This window comes from Salarias fasciatus, chromosome 1 (assembly GCF_902148845.1).
Source record: "Salarias fasciatus chromosome 1, fSalaFa1.1, whole genome shotgun sequence".
Classification (NCBI taxonomy): domain Eukaryota; kingdom Metazoa; phylum Chordata; class Actinopteri; order Blenniiformes; family Blenniidae; genus Salarias; species Salarias fasciatus.
The window spans coordinates 23,135,903-23,158,667 of record NC_043745.1 but is presented as its reverse complement, the minus strand read 5'-3'; the positions used below and the strand labels follow the sequence as shown (position 1 = coordinate 23,158,667).

General features: G+C 43.5%; 1 protein-coding gene across 2 annotated transcripts in view; it reads right to left on the bottom strand.

Annotated features, from left to right (window-relative positions):
• Positions 1-22,765, bottom strand: part of sbf2 (SET binding factor 2) — a 96,641-nt gene that overhangs the window by 15,849 nt on the left and 58,027 nt on the right. For both annotated transcript variants that reach the window (XM_030102558.1, XM_030102634.1), the window contains exons 17-29: positions 18,789-18,857; positions 8,985-9,155; positions 8,526-8,794; positions 7,384-7,556; positions 7,145-7,218; positions 4,983-5,178; positions 4,388-4,515; positions 3,600-3,775; positions 3,288-3,421; positions 2,979-3,180; positions 2,654-2,850; positions 2,353-2,493; positions 803-886 (exon numbers count right to left, since the gene is read on the bottom strand). In XM_030102558.1, the coding sequence (XP_029958418.1) occupies positions 803-886; positions 2,353-2,493; positions 2,654-2,850; positions 2,979-3,180; positions 3,288-3,421; positions 3,600-3,775; positions 4,388-4,515; positions 4,983-5,178; positions 7,145-7,218; positions 7,384-7,556; positions 8,526-8,794; positions 8,985-9,155; positions 18,789-18,857 (2,014 nt within the window). The remainder of the gene's footprint in view (positions 1-802; positions 887-2,352; positions 2,494-2,653; positions 2,851-2,978; positions 3,181-3,287; positions 3,422-3,599; positions 3,776-4,387; positions 4,516-4,982; positions 5,179-7,144; positions 7,219-7,383; positions 7,557-8,525; positions 8,795-8,984; positions 9,156-18,788; positions 18,858-22,765) is intronic.

The following is a 22,765-nucleotide window of genomic DNA, read 5'->3' as shown; positions in this document are numbered from 1 at the left end:
CTTTTCAGGACTTCGCATTCCAACATGTGATGAGTCAAATAACCAGAACGTTAAACTGCAACCTGGAAGACGACCATGACTATCGCCAGTACCGTCAGTCACAATCAAAACAGTAAATGTAGCAAAGAGTTTCTGTTACGGGACGTGAGTTATGAAGCTTCAAACGACAAATCTGAACCCATAAGCTTGACACATCTTCATGTCTCACCGACGACAATACCAACACACTCAATCACGAACTCGATGTCTGAAAACTTACAGAGTTCATTAATATGATTCCCACATGAGCCACTTGTGCTGTTCTACCCGTCTTATCTCCACGCCTGAATCCTTTTGCAGTACCTGTATTTATAGCGGACTGTTTCTATTGTACATGTATTCAAACAGTCTTTCAACATTATGGCGACAGACATCTGAACTGCCAGTTGGTTTGTTAAGTTCATGTGTACTTTTAATGAGCTAAATTATAATCGCTGACATTTTTGGCTTTAATTCAACTGTTATCGATCGTTTTATCCTGTGAAATATGTGTTGTATGTTCTTAGAAATATACACAACTTTTAAACATTACAGAAACCTGCATTAACATAAATGCAGGCATCATCTGCATAGAAACAAAAATCAATTTTATCTGACTGGATAAAAAAATTTGCTATTTGTTTTTGATGCCACGTTTCCTCACGCTGTATTTCGTTGCACTCTGACTAAAAAAAAACAAATGCTGTGGACAGAGGGAGGGAGCTACAAAAAAAAACAAAAAAAAACCTCCCAAGATCTTAGCAAACCATTTATAAACACTCACCTCCTCTGGTGAAGCTGTTTGAAAACGGGAGGTCTAAATGAACAGGAGCCATCTTTGGTATCCTGGACGTTCTCCTTTCGCTGCCTGTTAAAACAAGTGTCACATTACAGACAAAATATTCAGGAAAAACAAGATGAAAAACATGCTTTTTTTTTTTTTTTTTTTTTTTTTTTACAAGCAAGAAACAAAACCACAACAATCAGATGTGAGTTTTGGCTCAGTTCAGCAGCAGAACTGGGCTCGATGCAACTTTCCTATTAAGAGAATCTGATCTCATATCAATGATTTAAAGAGAAGACAAATGATGATTGAATGAGAACATGAATGGACAGGACTTGTTTGCATGAGTGTTTGAGTACTGGTGAGTGTCCTGGTTGTAGGATCCAGGTACAAGAGGGAGCGGTCTGAAAAGATGGATGGACTGGGCAGTGACCCTTGAGATGTATTGTTGTGTTGCATAACTTCTGTTTGTGGAGATTTCCTTTAAAATGTCATCAAATATTTGTTATTGTAGTATTGTAGGTCCCGCACACGCACACACACATACACACACTTGCGCACAGGATTAAAAAAAAAAAAAAAAATCCTGCTGACCAGAACAAACACGAAAAGGAAGAGCGTGATTACCTGAAGCCAGAGAGAAAACAGAGCTGTAATGGATAAAAATAACTCCGGCAGTGCAACGCTGCAGTTTTTCTCTTTATCTGAGCAAATGAACTTAAAGTGGCCTCGTGTACTTTGCAAACAAGCTCAGATATTTTTTCCCACGGCACGGCCAAGGCCATCATCGCACGGCCAATTCAGGTCAGGTAGAAGCGGGGAAGTCAGGTGACACAGATTTGTTTTAAGGGAAATAAGACCCAGATTTTCACAGGCGTCGACCTCTGCCCGTCTGCCAGCTATGTTGAAATTATGTTTCGTGTTACGCTGCTTCCTATGTGAACTTATTGTATTTAAGAGCTGCTTTTCCCCTTTAATCTGAAAGCAAACTCGGGTCAAATGATTTATTGGCGTTTAACTCAAGGCAAACTTTCAGACACATGGACACAGAGTCTGCTGCTCTGTTTGGACTGAATGGCCCTTTCTCATGCCCCGCACTTTGATAGGCTTCAGTGTTAACAGATAACACCGACGGCAGTATTTCAATTACGTATCACAGCTTGAGAGACTCTACTGGCAGGTTCACCAGCCAGAGAGCAGTAACTGTTGATCTGCCAAAGCCTTGGATCTAAAACCCAGCAGCACGTCTAAACTGCTGCTCGCCTGGCATTTTATCAAATAAGACACCTCTGGTTTCAGGTTTCAGGAGTATAAAACAAGTATGCTCACCGGATAGATCTGTTTTTCAACAACAGTGCAAACACAACTATGGAAACACCTTTTTTTTTTTTTTGCTTGCTTTACTATCATGCAACTGCAGGTATATTGTATTTTAAATCCAAACCTGGATTATAGAAACTTCATATTCAAACACCGATCCGCTGAATCACTGCCCTCAAAAGATGACAAACTCACTGCATGAAAGTGAATGATGATCTGCTGCAGTGTACCTGGGGAGAGGCCTATGAGGGAGCGGTTCGACAGGGTGTTGCTGCCGTTCATTTTGAAGTAGATGGGGATGGAGTCGAGGATAGCTTGCAGATACTTCTCCTGTTCAAGACTGCTGGACGAATCAGAGGACGAGGCGGGCGCTGGAGAAACACAGGATAATGACCACGGAGCAGGACAGCAAAGTTCAGCCGGACAGCAGAGATGAGAAGATTTATCATAACTTGTTATTCACAAACACTCTATGGCTGTTTATTCCATGCGCTTCGTGATTACCGGCCACTCTCATGTGTGTAAGCACACCTGTGGAGGACGGGTTCTGCGACTTAAATAGTCCCACCACGCTCTTGCCGTGAAAGCCTCCGGAGCGCAGCAGGACGGCTTTGGTGCGGGGATGTTTCCAACACACGGCAGGGAGGCGGTTGTGTCTGTAGCAGCGAGCTACTTTGTGCAAACTGCTGTCCTGCACAGACTGAGGGACCACCAGCAGGCCGGGGTAGCTGACAGGGAGAGACGAGACGCCTGTCATCGATAGACCGCCACATTCGTTTGTTTGCGATCAATGCCAACAAGACAGATCAGCTGCTTTCTGCAGTGAGGGGGTTTTAACTGGCATCAGGCGTCGTACCTGCGGCACAGCGAGTACAGTCTGTTCACGGCTGTGATCCTGAACTGCTCGCCCGACTTGGAGCGCGACGAGCTGGCGGTGATGGTGCCAAGGCCCAAGCGCTGGTAGTCACGGAAGCATGACTGCTCCACCAACTGCTCCATGGTGGACTTCTCCGACGCCCGCAGAGTGCTGCTGGGGGGCGGATCCCCGTCGTCTGAAACTGAAGCACGCACCACAAGCTCAGTTATATTTACGAAAGCCTTGCGTCCGACTGTTTTTCGTCCTCTAAATACACATTTGTGCGTGATTAACTGTGATTTATCTCACTTGAAATGTCATCATCCTCATTCCAGGTCATTCTGCTGCTCCTCTCGCTCTTCTTCAGTGAGCTCTGGCTGCCACGGCCCATTGTGATCTTTCCAGCTCGCTTTGCTCCTTTGACAATAGTTTTCGACAGTGTTCTGCAGAGTGCAAAGCAGGAGTGATTTACTGTCTGCAGGTTGAGCATAAAACCTGCTAAAGCATGTGTGCGTTCACAGTATTTCACGCACAAAGGCCCCAGCCAGTTTCGCCTGTATGATTTATTCATAAGAGTAAGTCAGCTCAGAAAGCATTTCTGTGGAGCTGTGAATGACAAACCTGAAGCCAGTGTTTCGTTCTTTTTGCTTCGGGAGGATGAGCTGAGGTGTCGTCTGTCCCGCGGCGAAGGCGAAGGAACTGTAGATGGACTGCGGGTAGCGGATCCTCTGGAGGTGCTTTCTGAAGATCTCCACCATCTCCGAGCTCACCTCCTCATCAAAAGCCACTTTGATCAGCTGAAAAAGACGTTGGTCCAGCTGATCGCTCAATGTTTCAGACAGTGGAACACAACTGGGAGTAAACACCGCACTCTGAGCGCTTGCATCATCTCAACGGGACTGTGTTGTTTGGGTGCCACGGCTAAGATTTCCTGTCTGTTGTAATTATACAAGCCCGCATGTGTGTGTTACCACAACACAAAGGAGGTGGCCGCACAGTAACAAGTGACCTACACTCACTTCTTCATCCCTGTTCGTAAAAACATAGGAATGAACAATAAAAAGTTTTACAGCAGTACATCGACAGAGTGAAAACACATGCCTGGCTGAAAACCATTGTTTTTTTTCCTCTTTGATACTGTCAGGATCAAATTATGACAACAGCAGGGTGTTTGAGAGATGTGCCACACTCGCTGTCAATTATAATTTTACTACTTGAGCATCACTTAAAATTGCTTGTAATGCTGGCTGTGCAGAGTAAAATAATTACAATGGTTACATAATGGTATGACGCTCAAATAATATCAGTGTTTGTCCTTTTTAGATCAGCCTCCCATCAGCTACAACCAATAGAACTTGAGGTCAATTTTAGCAGACGTGAGATGCAAATGTGGTTCATTTTTTTTTTACCTGAAATGAGGCAGAGCGCAGCTGCAGGCTTTCCTGCATGTTCTGCTGCAGCTGGTTCTGGATGCTGATCTTCTTCTCTTTGGTCAGAGTGGAGACGGGAAAAGCTCTGATCACGGCCTGTTCGCCCACTGGAGACAGACAGGAGCCCAGATCAACATCAGGTCAGGTTAGAGGAAGTCAGCATTTGAGATTCATCAGGAAAAGTGATTAAAGGAGGAGGGTGGGACTGAAACCAGCACAGATTTGACCGAGAAGGAAAATGAGGAGGTTCCAAAACATTTGAAAACTTGTGGTAAAAAGTGAAAACATAAAATCAACATTGTAGGGTTGAGGGACAAGTTCAAGCGATGCTTCATAGCATAGTGTAGAAAGAGCAGAGGTTTATCAGCACTTTAGATCAAACTGCGATAAAGGGAACTGAAACAACAAGTTTAACTCTGGAAATATTGAGACATTTTCTTGCATATTTTGGTAACTGATAAGTAAAAAAGACATTGCACAAAAAAAAAAAAAAAGTCATCACTTCATTAGAGAGGAAAACAAAGAACTGAAGTCTTGTTTCCAGACCAGAGCGTTGCTGTGGTAAAATTCTTACCGAGCGGGTCGTGGGGGATGCCTTTAAAGATGATGCGATATGTGGTGAGGAAGAGGGCTCCCTCTGCTGGGAGGATGTGCGGGCCCCCCAGGAGCCCCCCAGTGGCCTCCTCCCTGCCGTCGGGATCCAGAAGCACCCGCAGCCCCTCCGACACCAACTCTTCTCCGGGGAGCATCGCTGGACGCAGGATCTTCGGCTGAGGAGAATCACAAACAAAAAAACCCCCATATATAAATATCAAGAGAGAGATGAGTTTGCACAAACCGTATCTGTCAATGACAAGCATCAGCTATAAATAAGACATTTTTCATCTCCAAAGGGACTCTTGAAATGAGTGGCTGAAGAAAAAAACTTGTGCGTCAGGGACTCAGACTTTAAACCGTCAGGAAATAAATTAATCACTATAATGTCAAATCAGAGAGGTGCATGACCTGATTGGAGACGTTTGCGGCTCGACATGCACGTCACCATCAAAAGCATAAGCACGACGACTTATAGTTACACAACGACCTGAGCATCAAGCTTTCCAACAAAAACAAATTCCTGCTCTCTACAGAGAAAAATTACCCACTTGAAAAAGCACGACCTGCTTTTCCATTGAACACCATTCTGCTCCTCCAGTTGATTGTGCTCAATAATGACTTGCTTTTACTTCAATCTGGATAGTGCAAAAAACTAATATGAGTATGTGCAGACCTCTGTAAGAATAATAAAGGTTTCATCCAAATTACAGCCTGTGGACACAATATTTACAAATATCATGCATGATTTCCTATGTTCTTGTATTAGTTAAGCTGACGAGGGTGAACTCAAGGTTTATATGAATGAAATCCATTTTCTAAGAAGAAAATGTATGTAATGCGATAGGTTAATTACTCTCAGACCAAAAACTTCCACTGAAACTACCAACTGTTCAGTCTGCATCTGATCTTAGATTATCACTCAGTTATTCCATTGTCACAAATATTAAACCAAGAGGGACTTAACTACAGTCACAGTATTTCTCATTAAGGATATATTTGAGCGGAGGCAGGTGACATCTGGCCAGGAAATTATAATAGCTGCTTGCTTGACGTCTTCCTTGAGGGAACACTGGGACCAAAACGAGATTCCATCCACACCTCAGTGCTAATGAGAGCTCAGCTACTCCGTGATATTAAAACTGTATTGCTTTCATTATTACTGCTATTCAGACGTGTCACGAATCCAGAGGTGGTGTAGTTCCACCATTCCTTGGCCGGGTGTCCCCAGTCCTCAGTCCAGGATGGAAGATTATCACCGAGCAGAGACGGCAGACAGCTCACTGAGCCTTCCAGGTTGCTCCCAAGGCAGTACTGGCATGATATTTGTCTGCGTGCATGACGAGCTGGCAGAGACGCAGCAAGGCGGCGTCCAAAAGACCAACTGGAAAAATAGGAAAGTGCCAGAATGGCTGGACAGCGCTGGATGATGCTGGCTCTCCGTGCATCAGCAACCAGGACTGAACCGAGAATCAGGAACCATAATAAGAGGAAAAAACTTTAATAAAAAAGGAATATTAATTTATTGATTTATTTACTGTATGAAAAGTGCTCGACAAAAAAGGTTGATTGATTACTTTAATTTTAGATATCATGTTAAAATCTAATTTAATTTAATGGTTGATGAGAAACAGATACTTTATTTCATTTTAACCATGTTTTTAGCAGTGAACTTTTATGGGACCAGATTTAATAACGTTTCTCCCAGATGAAGAATAACCAATGTTCTCATCTTTTACTGCAATGCAAGAATCTGTCAGATATATTTTATCACGTAGACGTTTGGGCTGAAAAACGATGCAGAGGTATTTTTTAGAGCTACAAGTGCATTTCAATGTTTTTTAAGATCACTAAAAGATATTTTTTTTCCAGTTATTTCTGCACTGTAACATACAAACACAAGTTCTAAGAATTGAATGAAAACTTAACTGTATGAAAACAGGAAAAACATTTGACCTTCTGAAATAATCTCCTTTAGACCTTTAGAAAATGTTTTTGCAACTAAACTTCTGAAGTGATCTTATGTAGACATCCCAGGCTGTTACTGAAAACTCACATTGAAAACATTTGTAAAATATTTAGTTATTTGAGTTTGACCCTTAGAGATGATTGCATAAATGCTAAATGTGCTGCAGCACTCACCTTCTGGATGGGCGGTAACCTCCTGCTCTCCCTGTGAACGGCCTCCAGAGCCTCCATCTGCATCGCTACGATGCCTGTGGGTCAGACAGTGGGGTCACTTACCATATGCACACGGACACTCACGCACACGCACGTGTGCCTTTTTACCTAAGAGTGCCTTAACAGACTTTTGACGTGTCAAGATTTATTTCGCCGAGAGGCCTCCGTCCCGGAGGCGGCGGCGGCGTGTAAAGCTCTACCTGGGATCATGCTATGCAGGCTCTTGATGTGCTCCTGGGTGACTCCGCTCTCCGTGCACACCTTGTCGATGAAGCGAGCCACGAACCTGACCACAGAGTTGGCCACGTCGCTGCTCTCCGAGTCCTCGAACCCGCTTTCTGTGTCGAAGCTCTCCGCCACGCTGCCAGCGATGCTGTAACATTCAGGACGACAAGAGGAGGAAGAGGAGGGTCAACTCGCCATGTTCGAGAAGCAGTCCGAGACAGATTAAAAAAAAAAAAAAAAAAAAAGCGTTCGATGAAATGTAGTGACAGTGATTTGCAGTCTGGCATGAGTTGGACGTCTGAAACAATCGTTCCAGCAATTAACCAAATAGAACATTTCACGTCATGCAAACATTAGGCGATGAAAACCAAATGTACTCCCCAGGAATCAAGTCTGGGATAATAATCATATGGCTAAACATCAGAAAATTTCCACAGAGAGAATTGAAAAAAAAAAACCACACAAAAATAACAGTGTGTTCTAATGAGTAAATTAGAAAAGAGGAACGAAATGTCCAAAACTACTCCATAAATAATGGTATGTTGTTGTGATGATTGAGAACAAGAAAAACTGGTCTGGATATCGTCTCATTGTAAGGAAAGACCACGTGGGGGGTCTCAGTGTTTTCATGCTACAGTAACAGCAGAGCATGGCCGATCACCTCAACTGCGACTGTGTTTAGCTTGGGTGAGTGCAGTGAAGCCCCATTAAAGACACCTTGAAGGCTCTAAACTCCCCAGCGGAAAGTAAATGAGCCGCGCTCTTGTTTTGTTCAGTAGCAGCGTCGGCCCACGGGATGGATGTGGGCCGGAAACAGAGGGGGAGTTGCGGCGCGTTTGGCTGAACAGGGGGGTATCATGTAGACTGTGGGGTACGCCACATCCACCCGTGTCCTGGTCGTCACCCTATTAGCAGAGGTACAAGTACTCCCAAATCATGAAACCATACCTTGAGGTTTTCCTGTGGATAGAACTGATGACTCTACCTTAAACACTCTGAACAAGCCAAAAAAATGCTTTCTTTGGTTCTTGTTTTTAAAGACAGAGAAGAAGAATGTGTAAAAGAACATCTTTCTGCACTCAAGCAGCGAACCACAGCATGATGCTGATCTCCAGACCTGTTGGTTACGATGCTGTTGCTGCCGCTCTCCCAGTCGGCGGCGGGGGTGCTGCGCAGCAGCTTGTTTTTGCTGGTATCCAAAGGCACCAGCAGGTAAACCATGAGGCTGGCGTAGTGGATGGCCTGGCTGAACACCGTGCTCTCCTCGTTCTTCACCAGCTCCTGCTGCTTCTCTTTGCCCAGGCCGGGCCACGAACGCAGCTGCTCCGCCGCCAAGTCCATGGCTGTCTGATCCTCATCTCTGCCCGCCGCGGGGACTCCGGCGTCCTGGAGTCATCAAAGCAAACAGACGGAGGATTGACTGAACTCAAAAACGTAGTAATAATTAGCTTTGACGCTTGACTTCATTACATTAACATGAATCAAATACAAATGATACTTTATAGATTGTTTGTGTATCTAATGACACTACAATACAAGTTTGATCATTCCTTCCACCCATCCGCGCATCCTTTACCTTTAGCCTGGCGGTGATGCTGCTCTTGTCACCCGGGGTGTTCAGATAAAGGGCTCGGATTTGACTCTGAACTTCACTGTAGAAAGTAGCTTCCCAGAACTGCTGGTTGGTCCAGATGGGATGGTCCTGGATGCAGCTGTAGGCAAACTGGTTCACCCCCGGAGCCAGTTTCTGCAAGACAACGCGTCAGATCAAAGAGTTGTGTCAAAAGAAGTGACTAAGAGTCTTTGCTGTGGTTAGATGACAGATTTCTCACAGTCGCAGGATGTTTGGCAGAAAAGTTATGCAAACACACAATGTGAACAGTGTTTTCAGGAGGAAAACAGTGTGAAGAGCAAGAATTTGTAACCCTGCAGAAACTGTCATGTTGAAAGAATCAAGTGTCAAAGGGGCTTTATGAGCGTCACAAAGTGTCTTATCTCACAAAATATCTCAACCATTTTAAATTTTGGCCGGGCAGCCAAACAGTCAGGCAGTGTGTGTTAACCGTGTCCACACGTCACCATCTGACCAAGAACATTTCCCCGGGTTTGAGCCCAAACATCTTCTAACAAGCAAGATAAAAAATATCGATCTTACATGTAATGAACGAATAATAAAAATAACATAAAAAGTAAGAAAATCATTGAAGAACAAATAATTTGTTTAATTATGCTTCTGGATTGGGAGTCAAAGTGCAATTTTTTTAAATCAACTATTTCACATGTTCCCCTGCAGATGATGCTGCCAGCTGCTCTGTCCCAGATTTGAAATCTCTTCAGTGTCTGAACCGGATCCTGAAGGCGAACACCACCGCGGCTGCGTACATGTGGGCCCTAAGTGTTACTGCAGGTTTATTTCTCGGTGTGGATTTGCATCGGGGGAATTCAGTAAGTGTGCCTTGAAAATGAGTTTGCCAAAATGTTATTGAGAAGGAAAAACAAAACAAAAAGAAGAAGGGGAAAAAAAACCCCCTCAAGCCTGTCATGGAGGTTTACAGTGAAATCCATCATTTAGCGCGAGTTGTAACATTTTAAACAGATAACAAACCCTACTGGATACCCAGACCACCCCTCTCGCGCTTTCAGTCTGGATGCATTTGGAAACGGAGCCGTTGTTTTTTGATAGTGCGGGCTGAAGAGTAAATCACATGCTGCTTGCAAAAACAGCTTCTCTCGGGAACATACAGTCCTCGGCTGAAGGCATTAGAACCCTCCATACATCGAACGACACGGGCAGACAAAAAACAGGCCGCGAAAAACAACCCCGTCTCTGCATCGTGTGCCAAACGACCACGAAGCAAACGCCCATCTCCTCACTGAGTCGTCTGGACATCGAAGCTCAAACCTGCTATTAGATTAGTTTCTGATTTCTCTCCACTGGGCCTTAAACGCAGCACCGCTGCTTCTATTATCACTTCAAGCTTTGCCTTTGATGGATGTGAAATTGGGGGGGGGGTGACTGTACTTATAATGGACACAACCAAAACAGCTCTATTCCCAGCTTCACGGGCCAAATGCCAAGACAGAAAAGAGCTGGTGCCCACAGAGCAGCAACACGCACAGCGCCGCCAGCACCAGAGTCACATTCCCAGCTTGTGGGTGTTAATATGTCAACCCGTTTTTCTTTATGATACAGATGTATTTTGTTTTCCACATTTACCACAGAATTACTTCACGCTGTCAGAAAGTGTAGGTCAAGGATGGGAAAGCATCTCCTTATTTAGTAAAAAAAAAAAAAAAATGTAAAAAGAGAAAAATGTGTGTGAAACATCATGAAAAGCTGAAACACGTTCTGACATGTTACACAACTGGAGCAGGGTCTCCCGCTGCTCTTCTCCTCACATCAGATTACTGACATGAAACCACTTTTTTGGGAAACAGGACACTGTGCAGTTCAGCAGTTTTTCAAAGAAAAAGCTAAAGATACAACAAGAAACAGACTTACGTGACATCTCTGAAAGAAAAGAATGTGAAAGTGTAGTTTGAGCAATTTCAATGTATGAACACAAAGAAGACTCACTTTCTAATTCTACTTTATGTCAATAGACGATAATTCTTGCAGAAAATAAAAAGTGCATTCTGCTGTGTGGTTTCCATCCAACCATTTGTCTTCTATACCACTTTATCCAACTTGGAGTAGCATCACATCTGACTCCAGGTAAAGGCCAGGTACGCCCGGGACACGTCACCGGTCCACCACAGGGCGAAAACGTAATTTTAGAGGAGCATTACGTAAACTGGTGACAAACTCGATGCATCCGGACATGAATTAAAGTGAAGCTGTAACGCAGCCAAACCTGCCACTGCTCAAAATAACAGATATGCTGATTTTGGAGCAAAGCAAGATTCACTACAGGAAGATTAGACCTGTAGGAGTGGACGAATGAAGAAGATAGAATACAGCTAAAAATAAACTCTTACCAATGTGATAAGGAGCACAGTGAACTGGAAAGCATTAAAACACCTTTGTTTTCAATGAATGTTATGAGTCTTGCAACAGATGCTGCGTAGGCGCGTGTGTGTGTGTGTGTATAGGGGGGGTCCGTCTGTGCGATTTGTCAGCGCTGTCTATACTCAGCCTGGCTGTACTTTTCAGGCTTGTCAGATATGTGTGGGTCATTTTGACCGAGGTCGGCTCTTCCTAATGTTACAATACACAAAGCTCAGCGAGACAGATGTTGAAGGAAGAGGAGGAGGACAGGGAAGGACAGAAGAAAGGAGAGGGAAGGGAGGAGGAAAGGAAAGGAAAGGAAAGAAGGAAGCGAAGATGAAGGCGAGGGAGGGAGCGCACAGCTATCGGACCCATCTGGCCGTGTGGCCGGCGAAGAGGAGGAATGCAGGGTTGAAGGAGAACGGGTGAAAAACAAGCAGGAAAAACCACGAGGGGAGACAGAAAAGGGGGGGAAAAAACGCTTCGTACAGGTCAGAGGAATGAGGCTATCAGGATTTAGGATCTTGTTTTGAACTCTGTGACTTGATCCAGAGGTTCACAGCGTGATTGACTGCAGCCCCCAAACATCAGCTGAACAGACACCAGCGTCGCACATGGCCGCTGCGTGTCTCGGAGACACACAGACGGAGCCGGTGTGTAGACTCGCATGCAGACAGTAAGCAAAGACTGCTGTATCTGATATGTCACCAGCCTTGGGGCAGCCGCGTTATTTACGTGTTTTGGAAGAAGGCGCAGCATTCCTGGAGAAAAAAAAAAAAAAAACAGTCATTTTTTCTGGACAAATCCTCGGCAAGAGTATACGGCTGACCCGAAAACAATCCATCTCGTCACTTTGCAAAGTGACACGAGCCAGAGCATTGTGTGGAAAACTACTGAAAGCCCGACAAGCTGAAGAAAAAAAAAAAACAACCCCGGCATCTCTGCAATGTTTTTATACTATTCAGTCACGTGAAACAAGCAAAGTCTGACATGTTGAAAGTCACACTAATAAACAAAGAGATCATAGCATCCATAAGGCCGAAACCGTGGAAAAACACAACGTACGGGTAACATAAATGTTCTGAGACAAAGTAAACATGGATATTGTAAGTCAAAAAAGTGGACATTTCTGTGATACTCGGGGGTCACCCAGAGCGTGATTTATCCCCTGTGAGGACATGGTGAAGAGCAGGTTGACAGAGCGAGCTGCCAAAGCCCGCTGTGCATAAACTCTGACAGGAAAGAATGCTAACAGTGGCGTGCTTTCACTCTGTAAGTCATGCAATATTGTGTTTGGGTTATCCACTCGCTGTTGTGTTCACTCTGTGTTTCACCACCAGCAGAGGGACTTAGGAAACGCATGACGTGTGACTGCAGAGAACAGAACAACAAAAAGATCTTGACACCGGTGACATGTATTCAATATCCCGATAAACCCGACTGCACTGAATCATGAATGCCATAGAAACTGTTTTTATCAGACAATCTCTGCAAAATCTAAAACGTCAACTCAAACAAAGGGAGCCTGTGCAAAGGTTGTGACATTTAGATGAACTTCATCTGCATGGGCCAAATGATACCACTGATGTGTGATACAGAGTCAAAGATATTTTGCAAATAAGCTCCTGTCAATCTCAGATGTTGCTCCAGAGCTGTGTGATGTATTTCAACAAGAGCCTCTGTTTCAACAAAACAAGTTAACTTAAAATTTGGGTCAATAACATAATAATGTTCAATGTCAACATGGCAAGCAATAAAACTAAACACGGCTCTCCAGCCAGCAAATTCTGGAAGCAGACGTTAGTAAAGCAAAGGCGCTTCCCATGTCTCCTGACCCGGAGACTTAAGGAGCATGGGGACAGGGGCCATAAGCATGAGCAAAGGTCAAGCCTGCTGAAGTCTGGCCAAGAAAACGAGGAAAAAGGAACATGACCAATGTCTGACTCCTGAACTTAAAACGATCAGATTAAATGCAGAGTGCTTGAGCAAAACGAGGATCATTCAGTGAAATGTGAAGTCTGGCATAGAAAAGTCGTATAAAAAAGATGGACTTCCCAAACAAGCAAACTATTATAAATAATGCAGAGTGTGTATGAGTTTCTGAAATGGCAACAGATCTGACGTAAGTACATCCTCTGCTCCTGAAACCAGAGTCACAACACAGTTTAATGGGTCAGGTCAATGATGCAGTTTACCAACAACCTGTGGAGTCAGAAAAAACATGGAAATAACTTTTGTCCAGGAGCAGGAGTTCACATTAGCTTTAACACAGCTAATCTAAAGAAATGAGCCAAAAACAAATCTGCAAAACAAACATCTGATCACCTCAACCTTTTAATGATGAGACCGTTTAAAGCAAGCACAGAAACTGGTTTTCAGGAGAATGCAACAAAGGCAAAAACAATAAACATCAGCTCAGCTACGTGACGTATCCAAACAACTAAAACACAGTAAGATGCATATGGTGTAAAAGCTGAGTGTAACAGGTGCGATGATGAAGAGCTGTAGTTACAGGCTCACAGTTATTTTTATAATAAAGTAATAATACACCTCAGCAAACCATTCTGTGGTTCTTCAAAGCCACCGATATCTGTAATGTTTAACTTAAAACTGAATAAGACATATTAGAAAATCTATGATCCAACTACAGCAAGAGCACTCGCCTAAATACGTCTGTAGGGAGTTTGCAAAGTTTTTGCTGGTTTTTGGCACTGCCAGTGTAGAATGCATGAAAGAGTCCTGACACAACCCTGCAGCAGCTGTCCTGAATGCATGGATCTCCAAGTCAGCCTGCTGGGTGTTGGCTACTACTCATTCACTAAATACAGAACACACACATGCATCGAGGCGTCTTTTCAGTACTATGGCCGTCACCGATAGAACCATCTGCTGAGGGACCACAGGGTCCCGGAGAATGTTCAGGTTTTCAAAAGCAGGCTCAAGGCCCACCATTTCAGTTTGGCCTTGAGCTGATTTATTTAGCTTTTTGCTATCTGATGATGTTTTCCTTGTCTGGTTCACCTGTCCTCAACCTCATGTTCATGTTTATTATTTATCATTTGATTTAATATTAACTATTTTTAGCATGTGTGTGTGTGTGTGTGTGTATGTGTGATTCACAATCATTCAATGCTCAGTCAGCCGAGCTGCTCCTCAGCTGGAGCGCTGGCCACCAGGACACAAACGGCAACGACGAGCTCCTGGAACATCGGTCACTGCAACATTTGTGCTTTATTCACGTCCCATGACGGTCAGCGCAGCGTCACCAAATTCCCGCCCATTCTAACGTGAGATCTCTCCCACAGTGGACACCACGCACATTTAACTACTGTTGGCATTTCATACAAACCTATAACGATCCTCGCTGGCTGATAACTGAGTGATTGTGTCTGCGAATCCCTGGCATGAAGTGTTATTAGCTGTGATTAGTGATGGGGAAAAATGAGAGGACTGACTCGCCAGCCATTTATTTGGTGCAGCTTTTAAGTGCTGTGTTTAATCTGTTGTTGTTTTCTTCCTTCTTTGGCGTATAAATTCAGCAAGGTGCAGGAAGCATGCCTCGGAACTACAGCGACAGATGCTGGAATTTACTGACTCCTTAAAGAGACTGAAGGAACAGGGTAAAGCCGTTTTCGGTCAAAAACTATTCTAAAGGGTAAAATGGTCCTTTCAAAATAACACCTCAAAAATAGATGAATAACTGCTCCCATTGGATTACTTGATAAATTGAAGTGTTTTGAACCTCCTGTTCTCACTGTGCAGCACCAAGGGTGAAGATTTCACATTGTATTCTGGTACTATGACTCTTCAATTTTTTAAAATTAAGTTCACAGATGTTATGTGGAACACATCCTTTATTTTGTTTCTGCCACTAGGAAGATCATGCCATTTGTTGTGTAATCTTCATAGAAAAATTGCTCCTGACCGAGACGCAACTTCTGAGAAATGTTTATCTTCATAAACCTGATGAAGCACCAATTTCATTGCTGAACAAAGAAGTCACTGATGAGAGCTTTCATCATGCTACTTCATAATCTCAGTATGATAGCAAACTATGGCGTCCAAAATGGCTAAACAAATGTGGTTTCTTACCATAATCTGTCAACAGCTACACACTGATTGACCGTATAGTACCTCCATATGGTCAGTTTTATTACTTTATAACATTAGTCATCTGAAAAGTATAAATTACAGTAAATGTGCACCACTTTTTGGATTATTGAGAGTGACACAAGTGAAAATTACCCTCGAGTTTCAAGTTGGAGAAATCTTGGCATATTCAGCTGAGCAGAAAACTGAACCCCTACCATCGTCTGATTGACGGTGCTGAACTCAAATCTTGTTGGGTTTTGAAGTCCACAGGCTGTTTGTTCTTAATGCCCAATACTGCACTTTGAACAGATACCTGGAATTTACAAACATTACATTAAAGCCATGCATAAACTACATTTGGTGGCCATTTTGGACGCCATCTTGAATTTAATCAGTGTCATTTTGACATTATGAAGCAGTATTACGAAAGCTCTTCTCAATGACTTCTTTGTTGAGCAATAAAATCGGTTCTTCATCAGGTTTACGTATAAATATTTCTCACGAGTTGCGTCTCGGTCAGGAGCAATTTTACTATCAAGATTGCACAAAGCATGGCATGACAATTCTAGTGGCAGAAAAAAACCAGGGGAAGTGTTCCACTGCATGGTGATGAGGTGGAGGAGTATTATTACAAGACCGCAATGTAAAATCTTCACCCAAGGTGCTGCGCAGTGACAGCAGGAGATTCAAAGTATCTCTGTTCACTTATTTTGAAAGGGCCGTTTTACCCTCTAAAATAATTTGACCAAAAAAATGACTTCACCCCATTCCTTCAGTCTATTTAAGGAGTCATTAAACCCAGTATCATTAAACTCTGGGACGGGCCACGTTCCGCTCCCCGCCTGATTTTCTCAGAAACTGACAATAACGAAGTGTCTTTGTGGCATGGTGCAGAATCCTTCTGCAAGTAACCATCACTGTGGCATTATAACCATCCTCAGTTGATACTAAGGGGTCCGCTGTGTGCCAAGGAAACATCCAAAATGCTATTCTTACAGCGCCTGCTTTACTGAAAAAAAAAACAAAACAAAAAAAAAAAAAACAAACAAAAACAGCATGGATCTGTGCTTTCGCAGTGTTTATAAAAAATTACAACCTGACCAGAGGTCCAGACCCCACATCAGTCTCTGTAAACCTCAGAGATGGGTAATATGTTTCCAGGAGTAATTGTTACTTTTTTAATACATCGAGTTCTGGGTGTGTGATTGACTCTTTGCTATAAACAAGTCATTCACCAGGCGGGTTTACCTTAAACGACATTCCCTCAACACCTCCTTGCACCAATGTTCACATCAATCAAGCAGTTCTGTTATTGATGTTTATCATTTCTGCATCAACCATCTGGGGCATTTTTCATGCACACTTTGATATCTGTATTTTGTTGTGCGTCTGTGAGAGGCCGCTACATGTTAGCTGTCAAACTTCATTCTGCTTCCTTAGTTACAGAGTTGCAAAGGTTTGCAAAATATAGACACATCACAAATTGTGATACTAAAGTTCTGAAAATGATGTATCTAAGATGTTAATCCAAAGATAAAACACGTCAGGACCACGCATGGCTCTTGGTCTCCACCGAGATGACAGCTGCCCTGACGCGCCATTCCTAAGCTTTGTTTTTCTCACATTTCCACTGCATGGTCTTTGCTCCATTAAATCTGAGATTACAAATACTTTTGGCAGATTCTCTCCTGACCTCACTTTACTTTTTGCCCTGTGAGTGCGGGTGGGCTGGAGCCTGTCACTGCTTCCAATCATCTGCTCAACAAGAAAAAGCCTGTCTCTAGAAATATCTTTCTATCTCAGTGGCTGTCCGGTTCAGACTCGGGGCCACTTTAAAATGTTATTCAACAACAGGAATAGATCACGGCAAGAGAATAGGAATTACTGCCCAATGAATAATAACTACGGTTACGAAAGAGCGGCTTTTGATTGTTCCAAGATTTATGGAACACCAAAAGACGCAGAGAATTAAGGAGAAGCAATAATACAACACATGTGTCTTATCTAACAGAGTAATACCAGTGGCATGTGACCTGGATGAGTCATGCAGTGGTCCACAGCGGGCTGGATCCAAGTCCAGCTCAGCAGGACACTGGCAGCTCGCAGAAAAAGGCCGGCGTGGGCGTCGTGTCTGTCACTACAGCGAAAAGCAAGCAGCTCGGAAATAGCTATGCAGATCACACACTCCACGTTGGTGGTACGATGTAGGAACCAAAGGCCACGGTTGTTTGTTTTACACTTCACTGTGACGGCTCTGACATGATACTGGATACGTACATGCTCCGGGATCAGCAAAGGGCAAAGGTTGAGAAAGTTTTTCTTCCTCTGGCTATTCCCCGCTGAGAAGCCGCTCTACAGTACAGCCCGACGTTTAACATGACTATAATAGAGTCTCAAAAAGCAACAGTGGCACTGACGTATCAGAGAACTGTCTTAGAATGGAATGGACACATTTCTAAAACTAATTTAAATCCTTTTCTTTGTTATTGAAATATCAATTTTAGGTAGTTTTTTAGTTCTTACAGAGCTCCAATAAAAGTGAAAGTAGGTTGAACTAAAACTAAACCTGATGCTTTGTATGAATCTAGATCAGCTGCTGACACATCGCACACTTTGCAAATCTCTGACGGAAAATCAGATAACCGCATGTTCTCTTGTCAGCAAAGCTGTTTCAAACTTTTATACTTCAGCAAAAATGACATTTGACATTTAAGGATGTAAATGTTGGTCTTTCTCTGTGAGAATACCTTTACTGGCTGACAAAAAGGCAGAAGGCTTAGAAAAGAATAATTAAATAAGAAAAAAAATGACAGAATTTTTACCAGTAATTTTATAAAGATGTTAATTTATACCTTTTTCATCATTGGCTTTCGATTATTGTGGCCAACAAATAAATGCTCTGCAGCTACTATTTCAACGTTTTGTTCATTGAATTAGACAGGTCAAGCCAGTTTTCCTCTGCTGTATCTGAGACCTGTGTGAATTTAACAAAACCTTTAAAATCACCCAAATAATAACAAGTGTTAATGTGTCTCTTTCTTTCATTTCAAATACAAAAAACACAAAACATAAAATATGCAAACCGATTCTCCTCCAAAGGGACCTCTGTGTGTGTGTGTGTGTGTTGAGTTTTATCCCTAATCCAGCACATTGGATTCAAATAAAGATCTGTCATGAAGCAGTTCAGAGGAAATGAATCAATATCCATAGACTTCAGGAACAGGACTGCTACTAATAAGCAACATGAAACACAATGTCATTAGACGTGCACATGTCTGAGGTTTCACTTTATTCTCTTACCCTGTAAAAGGCCGTGGAGAGGGGCAGCAGCGCAGCGGCTACCGTGTACTCCTCCGAACTGGAGCAGTCCTGCGGGCGGAACAACAGGAGAGCAGTGAGCACAGATCAGGAACGCAGCAGGACGCTTGTTATGAAGCTCCAGAAACAGCTTCGTTTTTAGCAGAACTCCTGAAGAACACGGCGACGCACGGCTCCAACGGCGAGGTCGCACACACTGGGGTCAGGGAGGAAAAAGTTTGATGACTTAAAGGAGAAACATTTTATTTCTACCGTGCAGAAACTGATGTAAAATGTAAAAACATGAGTAGAAACTTTATTAACAAAAAATGTATTCAAAAACTGCGACCACAAAGTTGTGTTAAGAATCCGTGTACAGCAAACAACTTTTACCTACATAAAGACAGCGTGTACTATTACACGTCAGAGCAATGAGAGAAAAAAAAAATACACTTGTCAAAACCAATCGGTCTACTTTACTCTGCTATTAGGACATATGCTTTCAATAGCCTTATATAATCTCTGCCTTGACACAATTGTTTGAGGGCTCCAGTTTTCAATCTGCCGTTAAATTTTAGTTTTACATTCTTCAACTGGATTGTTGTGTAAGTCTGACAAAAATCCAAAGATGTAGATGCCGATCGGGTCGCAAAAATGTGGCGTCGTGGCGGCAAAGACCAGCCAGGAAGACAATTTATTTCTTTTTTTTTTTTTAAACACAGTTTTCTTTTTGTTTTTTTTTTTTTTGAAGTCAGGGAATAGTTGAAAAAAGACCCCTCTGACATTTGCACACCGTGCCAAAGCGTCTTTGTATCTGGGATTGTTTTCGATCAAAGAGGCAGTGGCTTAATGCCACTTTCAAGAGAACGGTGTTAAGATTAAGAACGCATTAAGAGGCTGCAAAAAGGGGCTCAGGGGCCCAAACTTTACTTTTTTTTTTTTTTCTGCAAACATGACAAAACAAAGAGAACAGGGTAATCAAAGAAAAAGCCACGAGTGTGACTCTGAAGTACTTCACCCAAAGGAAATTGGTACTTATCCCTGATAAGCTGTGTTGAGATGTATTTGTTTAACTCTGAAAACCAGAGTGGCCAGAGGGAACTTGCTGTAAGACCCCGTACAAATAAAAGCGCAAATTTTGACGAAGCGCAGGCCCTCATAACCTCAAGCCTCAGAAGCCCTTTCTTTTTTTTCTTAAACTAAATACCAAGTCACACACACTGAAAAATCATAATGCAGGGTGGCTTATTTTTAAATGTGTGCAACACACTATCGTTTTGGCGGGACACACGCGCCAAGGAATGCTGTCTTTCTGATAGCGGTCTCTAACGGAGGGCCTCTGTTACCACAGCGCGCGCACACACACACACACACGGACACAGACACACACACACACGGACACAAGAATTTACTGAGGGCAGAAAATGCAAAACACATGAAAGCCTGGCCCCCCGTTGACTAAGCAACATAGTTTCTCTTTTATTTTTCGTGTCGCTGGTGCTTTTTTTTTACTCACAGTTTTGCGGTAAGTTGTTCCAGTTTACTGGAGCAGCACCAAAGCATTGTTTACCAGCATCCTTAACAATGCCACAGGTCACTGGAGTTCATGGACCCCCAGTGGAAATAGAACAACAAGTGGAAATGCACAGACAGAAAAGTGTTAATATTTTACAAAACCAGGAGAGACGGGGAAACTCAGCCATGCATGTCGTCAGTTCTGCGAAACAGAAACTCAGGACGGCACTTAGAGGGGCTGCAGCTCCGCTTCAGAAGCAACAAATGTCACAAGCTTAGTTCAAAGGGCCTCTCAACACTTTGTATCTTGCATAAAGTGGACACTATCAGCAACACATATCACCTACAAAGCTTCTAGTTAATCTCCGGCGAGCAGACGGAGAGGCTGAGTGACAGCTCAGAAGCTATGGGGGTCAAACAGCTGGAGGTGAATTCAAAGCAAAAGCAGAGATTAGTAAAGGGTCAGTTATTGTCTAAGAGTTGACCATGATTCACATCAATCACATGATGGAGGGTGAAAGAGCCTTTTTAGGATTTCATTTTGTTGGTGAGAATCCCCTGAAGTTTCCATTTCCTTCAATTATTTACTGCACGTTTCAGCATTTTTCCCTCATTCTTGAAGCGGCCTGAGCTATAACGGCGAGGATGACTAACATAGGTACTCCTTCTCAGACACGTATGCAGCCAACAGCAGCAAGAGGCATGCAGGATGTGAACAAGCAGAAACTTCCTGTGTGTTCAAACAATTTTAGCACCTTCCAGGAAAGCCTGGAAATGAATTGACACTTCTGGCTTTTAGGAGACTTTTGTAGCCCCGACCAAGGAGAAGTGAACTAAACCATTACTGTGCCTTGAATCATTGATGGTAAGAAGGGTGGGCTCCACAGTTGACCTCTGTGAGGTCAAAGATGAGCAACAAACACAGACCCCCACAAAGAAAGCATGAAATCTGATTAAGGCAGATGTTTACCTGCCCATACTGTCGGACATCCGAGAGAAACGGTCATCCGAACATGGGAATGATACCCGGCACAGATTCCCAGTGACCGCGTTACGTAAGGCAGTTTGTCAAGATCACGGAGGCAGACAGAGGCCATGTTCTCACAGCGAAAAGGCTAATTTATGGTCTAAGTAATGCATAATTTGCAGTGGAGTTGTCCAGTCGGTATTAAAAGAAAAAGACATTTAATGTGATTAAGATGCAGACAGCAGCGACTCCACTGAAGGGGGGGGTGGGGGGGGGGGGGGGGGGGGGGGGGGGTGGTGGAGGACAGCATGTACAGATTGGGTTGGTAGGAGCTCCAGCCCATAAGCTCAGACAGGCAGGACAATTGGATAAATCGCTTCACTCTGTCCAGCAACATCTGCGTGTAGCATGCACTCTCATGCGCTGTTCCCCATCAGAGCCCGGCGCTCAGAACTCACGGACTCCGTGCTCTTGCGAGCGAAGCTTCCTGCGCTCCTCCCGCCCTAATCCTCTCTCACAGTAAACTGCCATTCAGGCCGTGTTGTTGAGCGCCGTCACGAGGCCCTCGGCCATGAGAGAGCGGAGCGCAGAGGGCTCATAACCCTATCTGGCAGGAAATGGTTGGGATGCCAGGACGCATCCACAGCAGGACTCATTCCCCCACATGGCTTGCGCAACGTTCGCTTCTGAAAGCGGGAGGATCGACCGGCGCATACACTCACTCACACACGCGCGCAGACACGCACAAACAAACAAATGAATGAATAAACAATTAACTCAAATACCGTAACGGGGGGTCATTAGTAAAGCGTGACTCATGGCAGATGAATGGCACCGATAAGAATCACAACAGACGTCCAAACAGGAAAAATGCGTCACAGTACATTTTTTTGAAACATCACCTCATTACAGATAATGTTTCAACATTGTTTTGTGCATTACTACAACAGGTAAAGAAAGGAAACTAATGAACACTGACAAGGTTCAGTCCAACCTGATTCTAATGTCCTCACCTTTAACCCATTGTATGCTGTGTGACTTGCACACCGTCGCTCGCCCTGAAGCGGACACAGCTCAATGATTAACAGCCTAATTGGCCCCTGAATGGTGAAGTCACTGAAAATCAATGTGTCACATCAACACAGACGGAAACATTATGCTGCCATTACAAAATGAGCGAGCAGCATTTTTTATGGAATAGGTCACTCTGGCTTTGTTCAACCCTGATGGATCGTTCGCTCGCACTCACACAGGCACACACACACACACTTGGTCGCACTCTGAAATATCATTTTTTTGGGGTTTAGCGTTGCTGGGCGTTGAAAGAAAGAGCAGAATCTGAAAATGATTACTGACTCCACAATTTGCTATTTATGCTATCTTCACAAATGATCTGACACAAATCCTTCATAACCTTGCTGAGACAAAGAGCTGGAAGCCAGGAAGAAATGCTTGACATTAAGACGATCCGAATCATAAATAAGAAACAATTAAATCT